At 42.1% G+C, this 16652-nt stretch overlaps 1 protein-coding gene and 1 long non-coding RNA gene across 8 annotated transcripts; one reads left to right on the top strand and one right to left on the bottom strand.

The window, feature by feature from the left end:
• On the bottom strand, positions 1 to 3285 carry LOC118941498. Its single transcript, XR_005037803.1, has 3 exons — positions 3173 to 3285; positions 1214 to 1321; positions 1 to 604 (listed from the first exon to the last, which is right to left on the bottom strand). It is a non-coding gene; the product is annotated as an uncharacterized LOC118941498 (long non-coding RNA).
• On the top strand, positions 2011 to 5996 carry LOC118941497. Of its 7 annotated transcripts, none has more exons than XR_005037802.1 (6): positions 2657 to 2785; positions 3132 to 3277; positions 3637 to 3927; positions 4055 to 4309; positions 4545 to 4699; positions 4799 to 5996. XR_005037802.1 is itself a non-coding variant. In XM_036955137.1 (5 exons), the coding sequence occupies exons 1-5, from the start codon at positions 2075 to 2077 to the stop codon at positions 4889 to 4891; spliced, it is 936 nt and encodes a 311-aa protein (XP_036811032.1). In that variant the 5' UTR covers positions 2011 to 2074; the 3' UTR covers positions 4892 to 5996. The 7 variants fall into 7 exon arrangements, 3 of the variants coding, with proteins under 3 accessions (XP_036811032.1, XP_036811034.1, XP_036811033.1); XR_005037801.1 differs by having other exon boundaries at positions 2659 to 2785; positions 3151 to 3277; XR_005037799.1 differs by having other exon boundaries at positions 2676 to 2842.
• The last annotated feature ends 10656 nt before the right edge of the window (positions 5997 to 16652 follow it).

Genomic DNA, 16652 nt, shown 5'->3' with positions numbered 1-16652 from the left:
TTGAAATTGACATTTTTATTCAGAAAATTGCAGGGGAAGAATACAATACAGTACAGTTCAACTAATAGGCAAGAACATAGTCAAGTGCAACAGAGGTATATTAATATTCTTCTTCTATCCATTTCTGGTCCACAAACTTTGAGCTTTAAGTCCAATTTTTTTTTTTTTTAAATAGAAGAATCTTTGGTTGTGCATAGTGTAGTCTATGGTGTTGCCAGGGAACAGCACCCTCTAAGAATAGCCTTTGGTTGTGCATAGTGTAGTGTATGGTGTTGCCAGGGAACAGCACCCTCTTAGAAGAGCCTTTGGTTGTGCATAGTGTAGTGTATGGTGTTGCCAGGGAACAGCACCCTCTTAGAAGAGCATTTGGTTGTGCATAGTGTAGTGTCTGGTGTTGCCAGGGAACAGCACCCTCTTAGAAGAGCCTTTGGTTGTGCATAGTGTAGTGCCTGGTGTTGCCAGGGAACAGCACCCTCTTAGAAGAGCCTTTGGTTGTGCATAGTGTAGTGTCTGATGTTGCCCTGGCCCTGGTCACCCAACCCTGCAGAGCCCGACACGGGAACTGTAGGCAATCATTTTGAAAGAATCTCCAGTTACAAGGTATCTGTAGGAATATGGAAGATAATGTCATTATTAGACAACACCAGGTCATTGTGGATTACTAAAGTATAAAATCCCCGATAACAAATCATGATAACATTGGATTGATGGATGCATGTGTACACGTATGTGTAGCATGTGACAACAGCAGGATCATATCAAGTAGAGCATCACAAATAAATACATAAATTAGAAATTTTACAACATGACGTCACATCACAATCAGAACGATTGGAAACAAATATTTTGTTTTATATATATATATATATATATATATATATATATATATATATATAAATTATTTTTTCATTAACTTTTCATTTCATTCATTTTTTAAGGTACAGAACTGTAAAAGAATTGCCACAAAAAAATTGCCTCACTAACAAAACTGATTTCAGGTGTGTAGGGAGGTAATGGTTAATTGGGTGGAGGATGAAGGGCAAGGAAAGCTTGACTGTATGTGGCAAATAGAGGGTGCTGCTATTGTAACAGTTTTGCTTCCGTCCATCTCCTCGCCCCTACCTGCACCTGTTCACTTCACACACGGAGCATTAAAAAGATTGCGTTTTGACCACGTGCTTTAAGGCCAAAACGGCGTTCCATACAGAACTACCTCGTCCCCATACCACTCCTCCTCCTCCTGTATGTCCTGCTCGCCCATCAGGAGGGTCCACTGAAGCTCCCTTGTCTTCTCCTGGATCACCCAGGGTGCCGGTGAGGGCTGGCAGACCATCCAAAATAGAAAAAGCAAGGAAATGTATAAACAATGTGCTTATTGCTTAAAACACCGTTTTGCAAGGAATTGGAAATGTATAAGCACATTGTTTATACATTTCCTTGCTTTTTCTATTTTGGATGGTCTGCCAGCCCTCACCATATTTGAGCAATAACAGACAAACTGCATTTGCATTTTAATTGGGAATGGAATTATTTTAGTTGCCCATTTTAAATGGTTGGTGTTGAGCTATTTGCCATGCCCTACCCAGTTGAGTCTATTGGAGTTGTCTTTCAGTTAAACTGCAGTACAAGCAGTCTCTCTCTAGTTAATGTTACTTGTTACTAGTTAATGTTACTTGTTACTGCCGCCTAGAAGTCTGGCAACGCCAGACGGGATACCCCGTTCATGTCCCAGCGGGAACTAGGAAACCGAAATTTCCTGACTTGCAATCTGGACATAATTATGCCAGTTAGCAAGTCGGACATTGCCGTGTTTCCAGGTTCCGACTAGCACGTGAACATTTTTTATTTAATGTTACCTTTATTTAACTAGGCTTTAACTAAGAACAAATTCTTATTTTCAATGACGGCCTAGGAACAGTGAACTGCCTGTTCAGGGGCAGAACGACAGATTTGTACCTTGTCAGCTCGGGGATTTGAACGTGCAACCTTCCGGTTACTAGTCCAACGCTCTAATCACTAGGATACCCTGCCGCCCCAGTTACAGGTGTAAATATGGCTGGATCTCCGTTCTCGAATGTTCCATAAAGGCCCGGTTCATCACTGCAATACTAGGCGACAGCACTCTGACAGAAGACTGCATATTACATCTCTCATTTCCAAAAGTAACATGAGTATTCTGGGGTTTCTTCTCGTTCTATTGCTAAGTATCAACACAGGTAACATTCATTATATTATCTATATTTATTGTGTGGAGGAATCTCTTTTGATTTTGGACTTGAACTCTAGAAATAATACTTTGTGCACATAAAATGGGTATTTGGAAAACGTTTGATTTTAGGCAGCAAATGACTTACTGATTTAATGTTTACTTTTGTATATTATCTACCTCACTTGCTTTGGCAATGTTAACATGTGTTTCCCATGTCAATAAAGCCCCTTGAATTGAGACAAAAAGTGAGTAAAAAACACACTAAATATGTTTAGAACTACAAATGAACTTTCTTCTGTCGATTTTGGGTTGTATAATGTCACAATTCCAACCCTCCTCCTTTAACCGGGCTTGGGACCGGCAAAAGTGACCCAAAACAGACACTGGCGGAGTTAGTTTTTTATTTGATTATTTACTTTATATTTTTAGTTTAGTTTTATACATTTACATCCCGCACTGAATGTAAACCAGGGCGGAAATCAGTTCCGGCGGCTTCGCGCATGCGCGATTCATTTTCAGTCTGGACGCGGAGGGGTGAACATCTCCTCTGACTGCTGCGAGAGGACTGGGCCGCATGTGAGTGCTGTGGGACGGTGTGGGGCCCACGGCAGCACCCGCTGCTCGTTGAGAAGAGTAAGAACGATACGTGCTTTCACGTCAGTCTCCAATAACACCAGAAAAAGTCGCTAGATTTGTCGCTAGTCGCTTTTTTGAAAAAGTCTCGCTAGAGGGGTCTGAATACTCGCTAAATATAGCGACAAAGTCGCTAAGTTGGCAACACTGCCCACATTAGCTAAACATGAATATACTATAACCACATTTCATATGCGTGTATTACTAGCACAGATGTAAACATAATCAGATAAGAGAGATCGGTTCCCAATTTAGCCTTAACATTAAGGTCTAACGTTAACTTACACAGCGACAACTGCCTTGTTCAGGGGCAGAACGACAGATGTTTACCTTGTCAGCCCGGGGATTTGATGTCGTTTACCGGCCCAACGCTGTAACCCACAAGGCTACTTGCCTCTCCGGAAACCACCTACTTTGGCCGAGAACCAATCAACAGTAAGTATAGTTCAGGCCTGATTCTGAAGAGGTGGTTTGAAGTCGCAGTGATATATATTAAGCAGCATTATTCAGGGACTGCGCTGTGAAACTTTATCTCTCATTTTCAAAAGGAATATGAATATTCTGGGGTTTCTTCTCATTTTATGGCTATGCATCACCATAGGTAACCTATTCATTATATTGTGTGGAGACATCTCTTTTGACATTGGAATTAAACTGTAGAATGTTAACTTTGTGCACATAAAATGGGTAATTGGAAAAGTTTTTTTATAGGCAGCAAATGATTTACTGATTTAATATGTACATTAATGACAGTCAGTGAAATGCTAAATGTGATCTTGGTCCTCTCTCATTAGGAATCAGGGCAGAACCTTCAGTGGACCAGTATGGGTTGAAGGGGGATTCAATATGTCTGGTTGTTCCAGAACCTCCTGAGATGATCAAAGGACTTCAATGGAGGAAGGACAGTGATGTAATATTTGGAGACAAAGAGATCTCTCCTAAATACAAGGAGAAGGTGGACTATAACAATGATAACCATTCTCTGTGTATTAAGAATCTAATGGAAACTGACAGTGGAATTTACATGGTAAACTACAGGAAACATTGGAAACAATCAACTACTACATATAGACTGTTAGTGGAGGGTGAGTTTTCTAAGGCTTCAGTTCTGGTCATTTGCTGTACATTTAATGTGTCTGATGAGGTTCAATAATGAATGTAGGACTAATAATTATCTGTCTCTTCTTTGGTTCTAAAAACTGTCTCTTATAGATCATGTTCCCAAACCAGTCATGGATGTCACATCTCTCTTCAACACAAGTGTGGGTTGCTGTGATGTCACAGTGAACTGTTCAGTTAAAGATGTCTGGATGTTGTCTGTCTGTGACAGCGGTCAGTGTACACTGTCACAACAGTCTCCGTCACTAACCGGTGGTAACATGACCATCTCCGTATTGACTGGAAGGATCCAATGTACCAGCAGCGACCACGTCAGCACAAAGACCATCTCTCAACCCATGGAGGACTGTAAGTACCATTTGGCCTCCACCTTCACTGTGTACCTCTATCACTGTTTAATGACCTACTAATAATATCATATGAATTCAAGTTAGGTCAAAGTTTTGACATCATTATTGTCATTCTTCTCTAGTTAAGATTGGAATAATTCTGCCTGAAACTATCATTTTGTGACGACTGCTCTTAATCTGTGTGTGTGTGTGTGTGTGTGTGTGTGTGTGTGTGTGTGTGTGTGTGAACTCAGGTAGTGGTAATGTGAAAGCCTCAGTGTTACCAGTTGGCACCATTGTGGGCTGTGTTACTGGTATATTACTCCTAGTTGCTGTGTTACTTGGTGTTGGATACATCAAACATACCAGAAGACAGAAAATCCCTAAAGAACAAAGTCCACTAGAAGAGGTACCTGCTCTGTCATTCATTCATTCATCTATGCATTATACTAGACAATAGTTTTAAATGACAACCATTTAAATGTTGTAATGTTTCATATCCAAACAGGTCATTGTTCCAAGAGTTTACAACTCAGTGAAGACCTCACCAGGGAGAGAAGAACCACAGCATCTCCTTACCAGAACCACAGCCCTCTCCTGACAAGAACCACATCACTCTACTGACCAGAACCACAGCCCTCTCCTGTCCAGAACCACGGCACTCTCCTGACTAGAACCACAGCCTTCTCCTGTGCAGAACCACACCACTCTCCTGTGCAGAACCACACCACTCTCCTGTGCAGAACCACACCACTCTCCTGACCAGAACCACAGCACTCTCCTGACCAGAACCACAGCACTCTCCTGACCAGAACCACAGCACTCTCCTGTCCAGAATCACAGCACTCTCCTGACCAGAACCACACCACTCTCCTGACCAGAACCACAGCACTCTCCTGTCCAGAACCACAGCACTCGCCTGTCCAGAACCACAGCACTCTCCTGACCAGAACCACAGCACTCTCCTGACCAGAACCACAGCACTCTCCTGTCCAGAACCACAGCACTCTCCTGTCCAGAACCACAGCACTATCCTGTCCAGAACCACAGCACTCTCCTGTCCAGAACCACAGCACTCTCCTGTCCAGAACCACAGCACTATCCTGTCCAGAACCACACCACTCTCCTGTCCAGAATCACATCACTCTCCAGAGATACAGACAGTCTACTTCACTGAGAAGAACCAGCACCAGCAGAACACCTCCAAGTTGAAACATGAAGCACTTCTCCAGACATTAGACCAAAAGAACAGAGAATAACTGCCTCTGAACTGCATCATCTCATTGAGTCACTGAGTTACATCAGTTCTTGACCTTGTACAGAAACCACGGGACATTGCACCACCTACTGGACATCAATAATACCAGCAGAGTAAACCTCATGGCTTCATTCATCAACATGTTGGGAAGTTGTTTTAGACCAAGATATTTATATGTTCTAGTATGTGTTATTACTATACCACAAAGCCCACGTTTTTCCAGATGTGTCCAATCCTAAATGAACCCCTGGCTCAGGTTTTCACCACATTGATTGTAGGATCAGATAGGTGTACCAGTCAGCAGTAACATGGTATTAGTTCCACCTACCCATCAATGTTGTGTATATAAGAGGGCAGACTTGACCTCATTAGGCCACCGTATATGGATTCTTTAACACATTTTATCTGTCCTAACTGACCTGCCAAGTTAAATAAAGGTTCAACAAAACAAATAGATATCAGTCATCTTTTTAACTGGGACACAAGTATTTATAATCTCTGTACCAATAACCTGCTACTTTTTACTCTGCCTTGTCCTTCCTCTGAGTTTTGAAGACAACGGTAGCTACACTACATGACCAAAAGTATGTGGACACCTGCTGTTCAAACATCTCATTCCAAAATCATGTGCATTAACATGGAGTTGGTCCTCCCTTTGCTGCTATAACAGCCTCCACTCTTCTGGGAAGGCTTTCCACTAGATGTTGGAACATTGCTGCAGGGACTTGCTTCCATTCAGCCACAAGAGCATAGTGAGGTCAGGCACTGTTGAGCGATTAGGCCTGGCTCGCAGTCGATTAGGTCTGGCTCGCAGGTGTTCGATGGGATTGAGGTCAGGGTTCTCTGCAGGCCAGTCAAGTTCTTCCACACCTATCTCGACAAACCATTTCGGTATAGACCTCGCTTTGTTTACGGGGGCATTTTCATGCTGAAACAGGAAAGGGCCTTCCCCAGACTGTTGCCATAAAGTTGGAAACACAGAATTGTCTAGAATGTAATTGTATGACGTAGCATTAAGATTTCCCTTCACTGGAACTAAGGGGCCTAGCCTGAACCATACAAAACAGCCCCAGACCATTATTCATCCTCCACCAAACTTTACAGTTGGCACTATGCATTGGGGCAGGTAGTGTTCACTTTGCAACCGCCAAACCTAGATTCGTCTGTCAGACTGCCAGATGAGGAAGCGTGAATCCTCACTCCAGGGAACGCTTTTCCAGAGTCCAATGGAGGCGAGCTTTACACCACCGACGCTTGGCATTGCTCATGGTGATTTTAGGCTTGGGTGCGGCTGCTCTGCCATGGAAACCTATTTCATGAAGGTCCCAACCAACAGTTCTTGTGCTTACGTTTCTTCTAGAGACAGTTTGGAACTTGGTAGGGAGTGTTGCAAATTTTACTGCTTCTGTGGACAGTTGTCTTTTATACAGGTAACAAGGTGAGATTTGGAGAGCTCCCTTTAAGAGTGTGCTCCTAATCTCAGCTCATTACCTGAATAAAAGACACCTGGGAGCCAGAAATCTTTCTGATTGAGAGGGGGTCAAATACTTATTTCCCTCATTAAAATGCAAATCAATTTATAACAATTTTGATATGCGTTTTTCTGGATTAATGTTGTTGTTATTCTGTTATTCTGTTGTTGTTATTTACTCCTGAGGTGCTGACCTGTTGCACCCTCTACAACCACTGTGATTATTATTATTTGACCCTGCTGGTCATCTATGAACATTTGAATATCTTGGCCATGTTCTGTTATAATCTCCACCCGGCACAGCCAGAAGGGGACTGGCCACCCCTCGTAGCCTGGTTCCTCTAGGTTTCTTCCTAGATTCTGGCTTTCCTAGGAAGTTTTTCCTAGCCATCATGCTTCTACACCTGCATTGCATGCTGTTTGGGGTTTTAGGCTGGGTTTCTGTACAGCCCTTTGCGACATCAGCTGGTGTAAGAAGGGCTTTATAAATATATTTGATTGATTGATTGATTGATCTAGTGGTTAAATCAGACTTTTAAAGATTTATATTGATATTTTTTTTTCATATTCCTGGTCAACAGGTACATTGAAACAGCAAGGTGTGTTTACATCATTCACACTTCTTACAGGTTCCTTCAAGGCTGCACATTCAACAGATCAACAGGTCATCAGGTCAACAGGACATCAGGTCAACAGGTCATCAGGTCAACAGGACATCAGGTCATCAAAAGGAGAAAAATCAAGATGGCCAAGATACAAAAAAGCAAAAGTGCAGGTTGATACCTCATGAGGTATAACTGCCGTACCCCATCACACCCCAAAATATAAGCTGCTTTACTTCATTGTAGTAAACAATGTAATTGCAAAGAAAAACTGGTTAAAACTTCTTATGGCTTGAATCCCGTTAACGGGATCGATATGACAACAGCCAGTGAAAGTGCAGGGCGCCAAATTCAAAACAACAGAAACACCATAATTAAAATTCCTCAAACATACAAGTATGTTACACCATTTTAAAGATAGATTTGCTGTAAATCCAGCCACGGTGTCCGATTTCAAAAAGGCTTTATGATGAAAGCACACCAAACGATTATGTTAGGTCAGCACCTAGTCACAGAAAACACAGCCATTTTTTTCCAGCCAACGAGAGGAGTCAGAAAAAGCAGAAATAGAGAGAAAATGAATCACTAACCTTTGATGATCTTCATCAGATGACACTCATAGGACTTCATGTTACACTATACATGTATGTTTTGTTCGATAAAGTTCATATTTATAAAAAAAAAATCTCAGTATACATTGGCGCGTTATGTTCAGTAGTTCCAAAACATCCGGTGATTTTGCAGAGAGCCACATCAATTTACAGAAATACTCATTATAAATGTTGATGAAAATACAAGTGTTATGCATGAAACTTTAGATAAACTTCTCCTTAATGCAACCGCTGTGTCAAATTTCGAAAAAGCTTTACTGAAAAAGCACACAATGCAATAATCTGAGTACAGCGCTCAGATAACAAAACAAGCCATACAGATATCCGCCATGTTGTGGAGTCAACAGAAGTCAGAAATAACATTATAAATATTCACTTACCTTTGATGATCTTCATCAGAATGCACTCCCAGTGTTTGATTTGTTCGATAAAGTCCATAATTTATGTCCAAATACCTCCTTTTTGTTCGCACGTTTATCCCAGTAATCCAAATTCATGAGGTGCGAGCAGACGAAAAGTCAAAAAGTTCTGTTACAGTTCTTAGAAACATGTCAAACGAAGTATGGAATCAATCTTTAGGATGTTTTTATCATAAATCTTCAATAATGTTCCAACCGGAGAATTCCTTTGTCTGTAGAAATGCAATGGAATGCAAGCTACCTCTCACGTGAACGTGCGTGGTAAGCTCATGCCACTCTGGCAGACCTCTGACTCATTCAGCTCCCATTCCCCCCTCCTTCACGGTAGAAGCATCAAACAAGGTTCTAAAGACTGTTGACATCTAGTGGAAGCCTTAGGAAGTGCAAGATGACCCCATAGACACTGTATATTCGATAGGCAATGAGTTGAAAAACTACAAACCTCAGATTTCCCACTTCCTGGTTGTTTTTTTTCTCCGTTTTTTTGCCGCCATGTGTGTTCTGTTATACTCACAGACATCATTCAAACAGTTTTAGAAACTTCAGAGTGTTTTCTATCCAATCTACTAATAATATGCATATATTAGCTTCTGGGACTGAGTAGCAGGTAGTTTACTCTGGGCACCTTATTCATCCGAGCTACTCAATACTGCCCCCCAGCCATAAGAAGTTTTTAACATGGTTAAAACTATAATTTTGATATCATGGATGGTCAGTCCTTGCATCCATAGCTCAGCCTATACATTTGAGAGTGGTTACATTTTTCCAGCCCTGTCCCTCAACTGTTTACCATACAATTAATGTGTCAAAGAATCCATCTACGGTGGCCTGACTAGGTCAAGTCTACCCTCTCATATACACAACATTGATGGGTAGGTGGAACTAATACCATGTTACTGCTGACTGGTACACCTATCTGATCCTACAATCAATGTGGTGTAAACCTGAGCCAGGGGTTCATTTAGGATTGGACAAATCTGGAAAAAGTGGGCTTTGTGGTATAGTAATAACACATACTAGAACACATAAAGATTTTGGTATAAAACAACTTCACAACATGTTGATGTGTGAAGCCATGTGGTTTACTCTGCTGCTATTGTTTATGTCCACTAGGTGGTGCAATGTCCCATGGTTTATGTACAAGGTGTACATGAACTGATGTAACTCAGTGACTGTATGATGTGACCTTCCACAGACCCCTCGATCAAATTTGATTAATCTGTTGATGTTAATAATATTATTATTTTTCGAACCGGCAACGGACCTCAGTTTGGGAGGCCCACCTTCCTGTTCTTCTTCTCTCATGTCTGGTGATGCACTTCCTGTTTCAACTTGGAGGTGTTCTGCTGGTGCTGGTTCTTCTCAGTGAAGTAGACAGTCTGTATCTCTGGAGAGTGATGTGGTTCTGGACAGGAGAGTGGTGTGGTTCTGGTCAGGAGAGTGCTGTGGTTCTGGAAAGGAGAGTGCTGTGGTTCTGGACAGGAGAGTGGTGTGTTTCTGGTCAGGAGAGTGCTGTGGTTCTGGTCAGGAGAGTGCTGTGGTTCTTCTCTCCCTGGTGAAGTCTTCACTGCTCTTGGAACAATGACCTGTTTGGAGATGAAACATTACAACATTTAAATTATTACAATGATTGTTATTTAAAACTAGCCAAACGTAGCTGCTGCTCATGTTGGTATCTGTACTGATGGCGCAAAAGCCATGACAGGGAGACATAGTAGAACGATAACGCACGTGTAAGCAGTTTCTCCTGACACCACTTGGGTACACTGCAGCATCCACCGAGAGGCTCTTGGGTACACTGCAGCATCCACAGAGAGGCTCTTGGGTACACTGCAGCATCCACCGAGAGGCTCTTGGGTACACTGCAGCATCCACCGAGAGGCTCTTGGGTACACTGCAGCATCCACCGAGAGGCTCTTGGGTACACTGCAGCATCCACAGAGAGGCTCTTGGGTACACTGCAGCATCCACCGAGAGGCTCTTGGGTACACTGCAGCATCCACCGAGAGGCTCTTGGGTACACTGCAGCATCCACCGAGAGGCTCTTGGGTACACTGCAGCATCCACCGAGAGGCTCTTGGGTACACTGCAGCATCCACAGAGAGGCTCTTGGGTACACTGCAGCATCCACAGAGAGGCTCTTGGGTACACTGCAGCATCCACCGAGAGGCTCTTGCTGCCAAGGGAATGCTTGACAGCTTGAAATACTTTTCAGACACGACAGTGAAAATGGTTAACTTTGTTAAAGCAAGGCCCCTGAACGCTCATGTATTTTTTGCACTATGCAATGATATGGGCAGCGACCATGTAACACTTTTACAACATACAGAAGTGCGCTGGTTATCAAGGGGCAAAGTATTGACACGTTTTTAAAAAATTGAGAGACGAGCTTAAAGTTTTCTTTACTGACCATAATTTTAACTTGTCTGACCGCTTGCATGATGACGAGTTTCTCACACGACTGGCGTTTCTGTGTGATGTTTTGTCTCGACTGAATGATCTGAATCTAGGATTACAGGGACTCTCCCCAACTATATTCAATGTGCGTGACAAAATTGAGGCTATGATTAAGAAGTTGGAGCTCTTCTCTGTCTGCATTAACACAGACAAAACACAGATCTTTCCATCATTGTATGATTTTTTTTGTGTGCAAATGAACTCAAGTTTACGGACAATGTCAAATGTGATATCGCGAAGCACCTGAGTGAGTTGGGTGCTCAATTACGCAGGTACTTTCCCAAAACGGATGACACAAACAACTGGATTCGTTATCCCTTTCATGCCCTGCCTCCAGTCCACTTACCGATATCTGAACAAGAGAGCCTCATCAAAATTGCAACAAGAGGTTCTGTGAACATTGAATTTATCAGAAGCCACTGCCAGATTTCTGGATTGGGCTGCGTTCAGAGTTTCTTGCCCTCGCAAATAGTGATGTTAAGATACTGATGCCCTTTGCAACCACATACCTATGTGAGAGTGGATTCTCAGCCCTCACTAGCATGAAAACTAAATACAGACACAGACTGTGTGGAAAATTATTTAAGACTGAGACTCTCTCCAATACAACCCAACAGTGCAGAGTTTTGTGCATCCTTTCAAGCACACATCATTAACCTGTGGTGAGTTATTCACAATTTTCCATTAACAAATAAGGTTTTATATGTAAGATGGTTAAATAAAGACCCAAATTATTGATTATTATTATGTTATTATTTGTGCCCTGGTCCTATAAGAGCTCTTTGTCACTTCCCACGAGCCGGGTTGTGGCAAAAACTCACACTCATTCTTATGTTTAAGACATGTACCGTATAGTGTGTGTGTGGCAGGCTTACAATGACGACAAAAAACAACATTTGAGAGTGCGCTGACCCTGGTGCTAGAGGGGGTAGGCAGCTGGAGGTTGAATGTTTGAAGGGGTACGGGACTATAAAAGTTTGGTAACAACTGGTCTAGTATAATGCATAGATTAATGAATGACAGAGCAGGTATCTTTTCGAGTGAATGTTGTTCTTTAGGGATTTTATGTCTTCTGGTATGTTTGATGTATCCAACACCAAGTAACTAAGACTAATCGAACAATAACAATACCCACAATGGTGCCAACTGGAAACACAATGGTGCCAACTGGAAACACAATGGTGCCAACTGGAAACACAATGATGCCAACTGGAAACACAATGGTGCCAACTGTAAACACAACGGTGCCAACTGGAAACACAATGGTGCCAACTGGAAACACAATGGTGCCAACTGGAAACACAACGGTGCCAACTGGAAACACAATGGTGCAAACTGGAAACACAATGGTGCCAACTGGAAAAACAATGGTGCCAACTGGAAACACAATGGTACCAACTGGAAACACAATGGTGCCAACTGGAAACACAATGGTGCCAACTGGAAACACAATGGTGCCAACTGGAAACACAATGGTGCCAACTGGAAACACAATGGTGCCAACTGGAAACACAACGGTGCCAACTGGAAACACAACGGTGCCAACTGGAAACACAATGGTGCTAACAGGAAACACAATGGTGCCAACTGGAAACACAATGGTGCCAACTGGAAACACAATGGTGCCAACTGGAAACACAATGGTGCCAACTGGAAACACAATGGTGCCAACTGGAAACACAATGGTGCCAACTGGAAACACAATGGTGCCAACTGGAAACACAATGGTGCCAACTGGAAACACAATGGTGCCAACTGGAAACACAATGGTGCCAACTGGAAACACAATGGTGCCAACTGGAAACACAATGGTGCCAACTGGAAACACAATGGTGCCAACTGGAAACACAATGGTGCCAACTGGAAACACAATGGTGCTAACTGGAAACACAATGGTGCCAACTGGAAACACAATGGTGCCAACTGGAAACAACTTTTTTTGTTTATGATGTATATTTTTTATTTTTTGGGGTGGGTGCACTGCATATATTAATATTATCTAGGATTAACAAATGACTAACTCATGAACTTTGTTTCTGAGGCTACATATATTTCTATGAGCTAACATGAACCCTTTCCTGGGTAGCCTATCTAAAACTGAACTCACAATCATAATAGGTTGTATTTCTAATAATTATATTACTGATACTAAAAAAAGGAATGAATGGGTTTTCAGCAGATGATGTTCAACAGAAGCCTTGTCTGGTTCAGCTCGGCCGCAGCAGGACACTCTATTATTCTGCATAGCTGTCTTGCTGGGCTGTTGGGCTCTTCTGATCAAATCAAATGTTATTGGTCAAACACACATGGTTAGTGTAGCGAAATGCTTGTGATTCTAGTTCCGACCATGCAGGAACATCTAACAAGTAATCTAACAATTTCACAACAACAAAGGAATGAATAAGAATATGTACATATAAATATATGGATGAGCGACGGCCGAACGGCATAGGCAAGTTGCAGTAGATGGTTTAGAGTACAGTATATACATATGATATGAGTAATGTAGGGTGTGTAAACATTATATAAAGTGGCATTGTTTAAAGTGACTAGTGATACATTTATTACATCCAATGTTTTATTATTACAGTTTTTTTTGATTGCTTAAGCACGATTTTCAAAACACTACACACAATTAGCACAACCACACACCCAAGTAACAAAACACTACACACAATTAGCACAACCACACACCCAAGTAACAAAACACTACACACAATTAGCACAACCACACACCCAAGTAACAAAACACTACACACAATTAGCACAACCACACACCCAAGTAACAAAACACTACACACAATTAGCACAACCACACACCCAAGTAACAAAACACTACACACAATTAGCACAACCACACACCCAAGTAACAAAACACTACACACAATTAGCACAACCACACACCCAAGTAACAAAACACTACACACAATTAGCACAACCACACACCCAAGTAACAAAACACTACACACAATTAGCACAACCACACACCCAAGTAACAAAACACTACACACAATTAGCACAACCACACACCCAAGTAACAAAACACTACACACAATTAGCACAACCACACACCCAAGTAACAAAACACTACACACAATTAGCACAACCACACACCCAAGTAACAAAACACTACACACAATTAGCACAACCACACACCCAAGTAACAAAACACTACACACAATTAGCACAACCACACACCCAAGTAACAAAACACTACACATCCTTTGCAAAATTAAACACTCTTGTAAAAACTATACACTTCTTTTTAAAAACAACACTTTGTTACCATATGAAACACACACGTTTCACATTACTATACTCTGTTGACACGAGTTACACTCTGCTGTGATAAACCTAAAACACTTTTAGCACTTCTACTTCCCTATGACTAGAGTAGGCTACTATCAACAAAGTACAAATATAATGTAAATTCACCAAACACTACACAAGACCAATGTTGCAGACTGAAGAAACTCATTTATTTCTCAACACGCCCAAAATGTTGACAAGGAGATTCATAATACTGTAACCAAACGTCACTTTACGTATTGTAAGTAAAAAAAAAAAACATAAAAACTAGACATTGCCTCTTCGCCTAGCTGGATCTGGCCAGAGAATTTCATCAACATCGCAGGCAATGTTGCCATTAGCAAGACACCTTGGAAAGAAACATCTTGAATGACGAATCCATCCTTGCATTGCTGCTACCTCCATCTGGTCACAGGCCTCCTCCATGGCTTGGATGAGGGGTACGTCAGCCTGGAGACGGAGATCATATACCTTCCACCGCCATGCCGAGAAAAACTCTTCTATAGGGTTGAGGAATGGAGAGTATGGTGGAAGATATAGGACGGTGAAATGTGGATGTTGCTGAAACCAGTTCTGAACCAGAGCAGAGCGGTGGAAAGACACATTGTCCCAGACAACAATGTATTGCATATGATCGATTTGATTTGCTGCTGTTATGTTGTGCAATTGGTCCAAGAATGTAAGTATGAGTGCTGTGTTGTAAGGGCCCATATGGGCATGGCGGTGGAGGACCCCATTCTGTATAATGGCTGCACAGAGTGTTATATTATGCCCACGTTGCCCTGGGACATTGACTGTTGCCAATGATGTTTCTTCCCCTCCTTCGTGTTCTCGTCAGGTTGAACCCAGCCTCATCTACGTAAATGAACTCATGCTGGACCTCCTCTCCATCCATTCGTAAAACAGTGTCAGGCAAAATTGTGTAGTTCAGTGTAGATCTAGTATACATATTACAGTACAGTAAAATATTATGAGACAGTATGCAAGATCACACTGCTAAAGTGAATACATACCTCTGCATAATCATGCCGCAGTCGTTTCACCCTTTCGGAATTGCGCTCGAAAGGCACTCGATAAATTTGCTTCATTTGAATATGTTTTTTTTTAGGATGCGTGCCAGTGTTGATGTTGAGACCTGATGGATATCGTTGAAAATGGCGTGGTTATTGACAATGTTAGCTTGGAGCTGCTTGAGTGTTATAGCATTGTTGGCCAAAACCATGTTTACTATCTCCCTCTCTTGCTGTTCTGTGAACATAGGAGGCCTTCCCCCTTGTCGTCCCTGACCCTCAATCCTATGTAGAAAAAAACCCAGTATACAATAGTACAGTAATTTCACAGGAAAAGGTAACAGAAGTGCTGATAGTGCATAGAATACAGTACTGTAAGCAGTTACTGAAACCGTGCAGATGTTTTTGATATGATGATATTTTTACAATACCTATTTTCCAGTCGAAATGTTCTCATCACACTTGCGACTGTATATCGGCTTAGATTTGGCTGTACTCGCAGTCCAGCCTCCCTCAGCGTCAGGCCGTGGTTGACAACGTGGTCAACCAGTGTTGCGCGGATCTCATTTGTCAGATTCGGTCCTCTTTGAGCACCTTCTTGTCTTCCTCTTCCTCCCCTTCCTCCTCCTCCTCATCCTCTTCCTCGTCCTCCTCGTTCTCCTCCTCGTCCTCGTTCTCCTCGTCCTCCTCGTCCTCCTCGTTCTCTTCCTCCTCCTCCTCGTCTTACTCTTTCTCTGACTCTTTCCATTGTGCTTGAAGACCGATGAACTCACCTGCTGCTTTTTATAGTGCTTATACACCTGATTGGTGTGTCTACAGTTAAGCAAACGAGTGTTTGCACACCTGATGACTGTGTTGAACCAATTGGTTGGACGGTGTGGTAATTTGACAGTCAGTGCTTTGGTATTGCAAGGACGTGACTTCATGATAGATGTTTGTGTGTAATGTATGTTAAGTGTGTTTAGTGTTTTGCAAATCACTGTGTGTATAGTTTTGCAACAAGTGTGAGGTTGACAATGTGCTTATAGTTGTGCAAATAGGGGCTGATGTTTTGCTTCTTGAGTGTAAGGTTTTGCTAATAGTGTACTACTTTTAATTTGAGTGTGTAAGCAATCCAAAAAAACTGTAAAGTGGCTAGAGATTTGAGTCAGTGTTTTGGCAGCAGCCACTCAATGTTAGTGATGGCTGTTTAACAGTCTGATGGTCTTGAGATAGAAGGGTGTTG

The sequence above is a fragment of the Oncorhynchus mykiss genome, chromosome 19 (assembly GCF_013265735.2).
Source record: "Oncorhynchus mykiss isolate Arlee chromosome 19, USDA_OmykA_1.1, whole genome shotgun sequence".
Classification (NCBI taxonomy): domain Eukaryota; kingdom Metazoa; phylum Chordata; class Actinopteri; order Salmoniformes; family Salmonidae; genus Oncorhynchus; species Oncorhynchus mykiss.
This window is presented reverse-complemented; position numbering and strand designations above follow the sequence as displayed.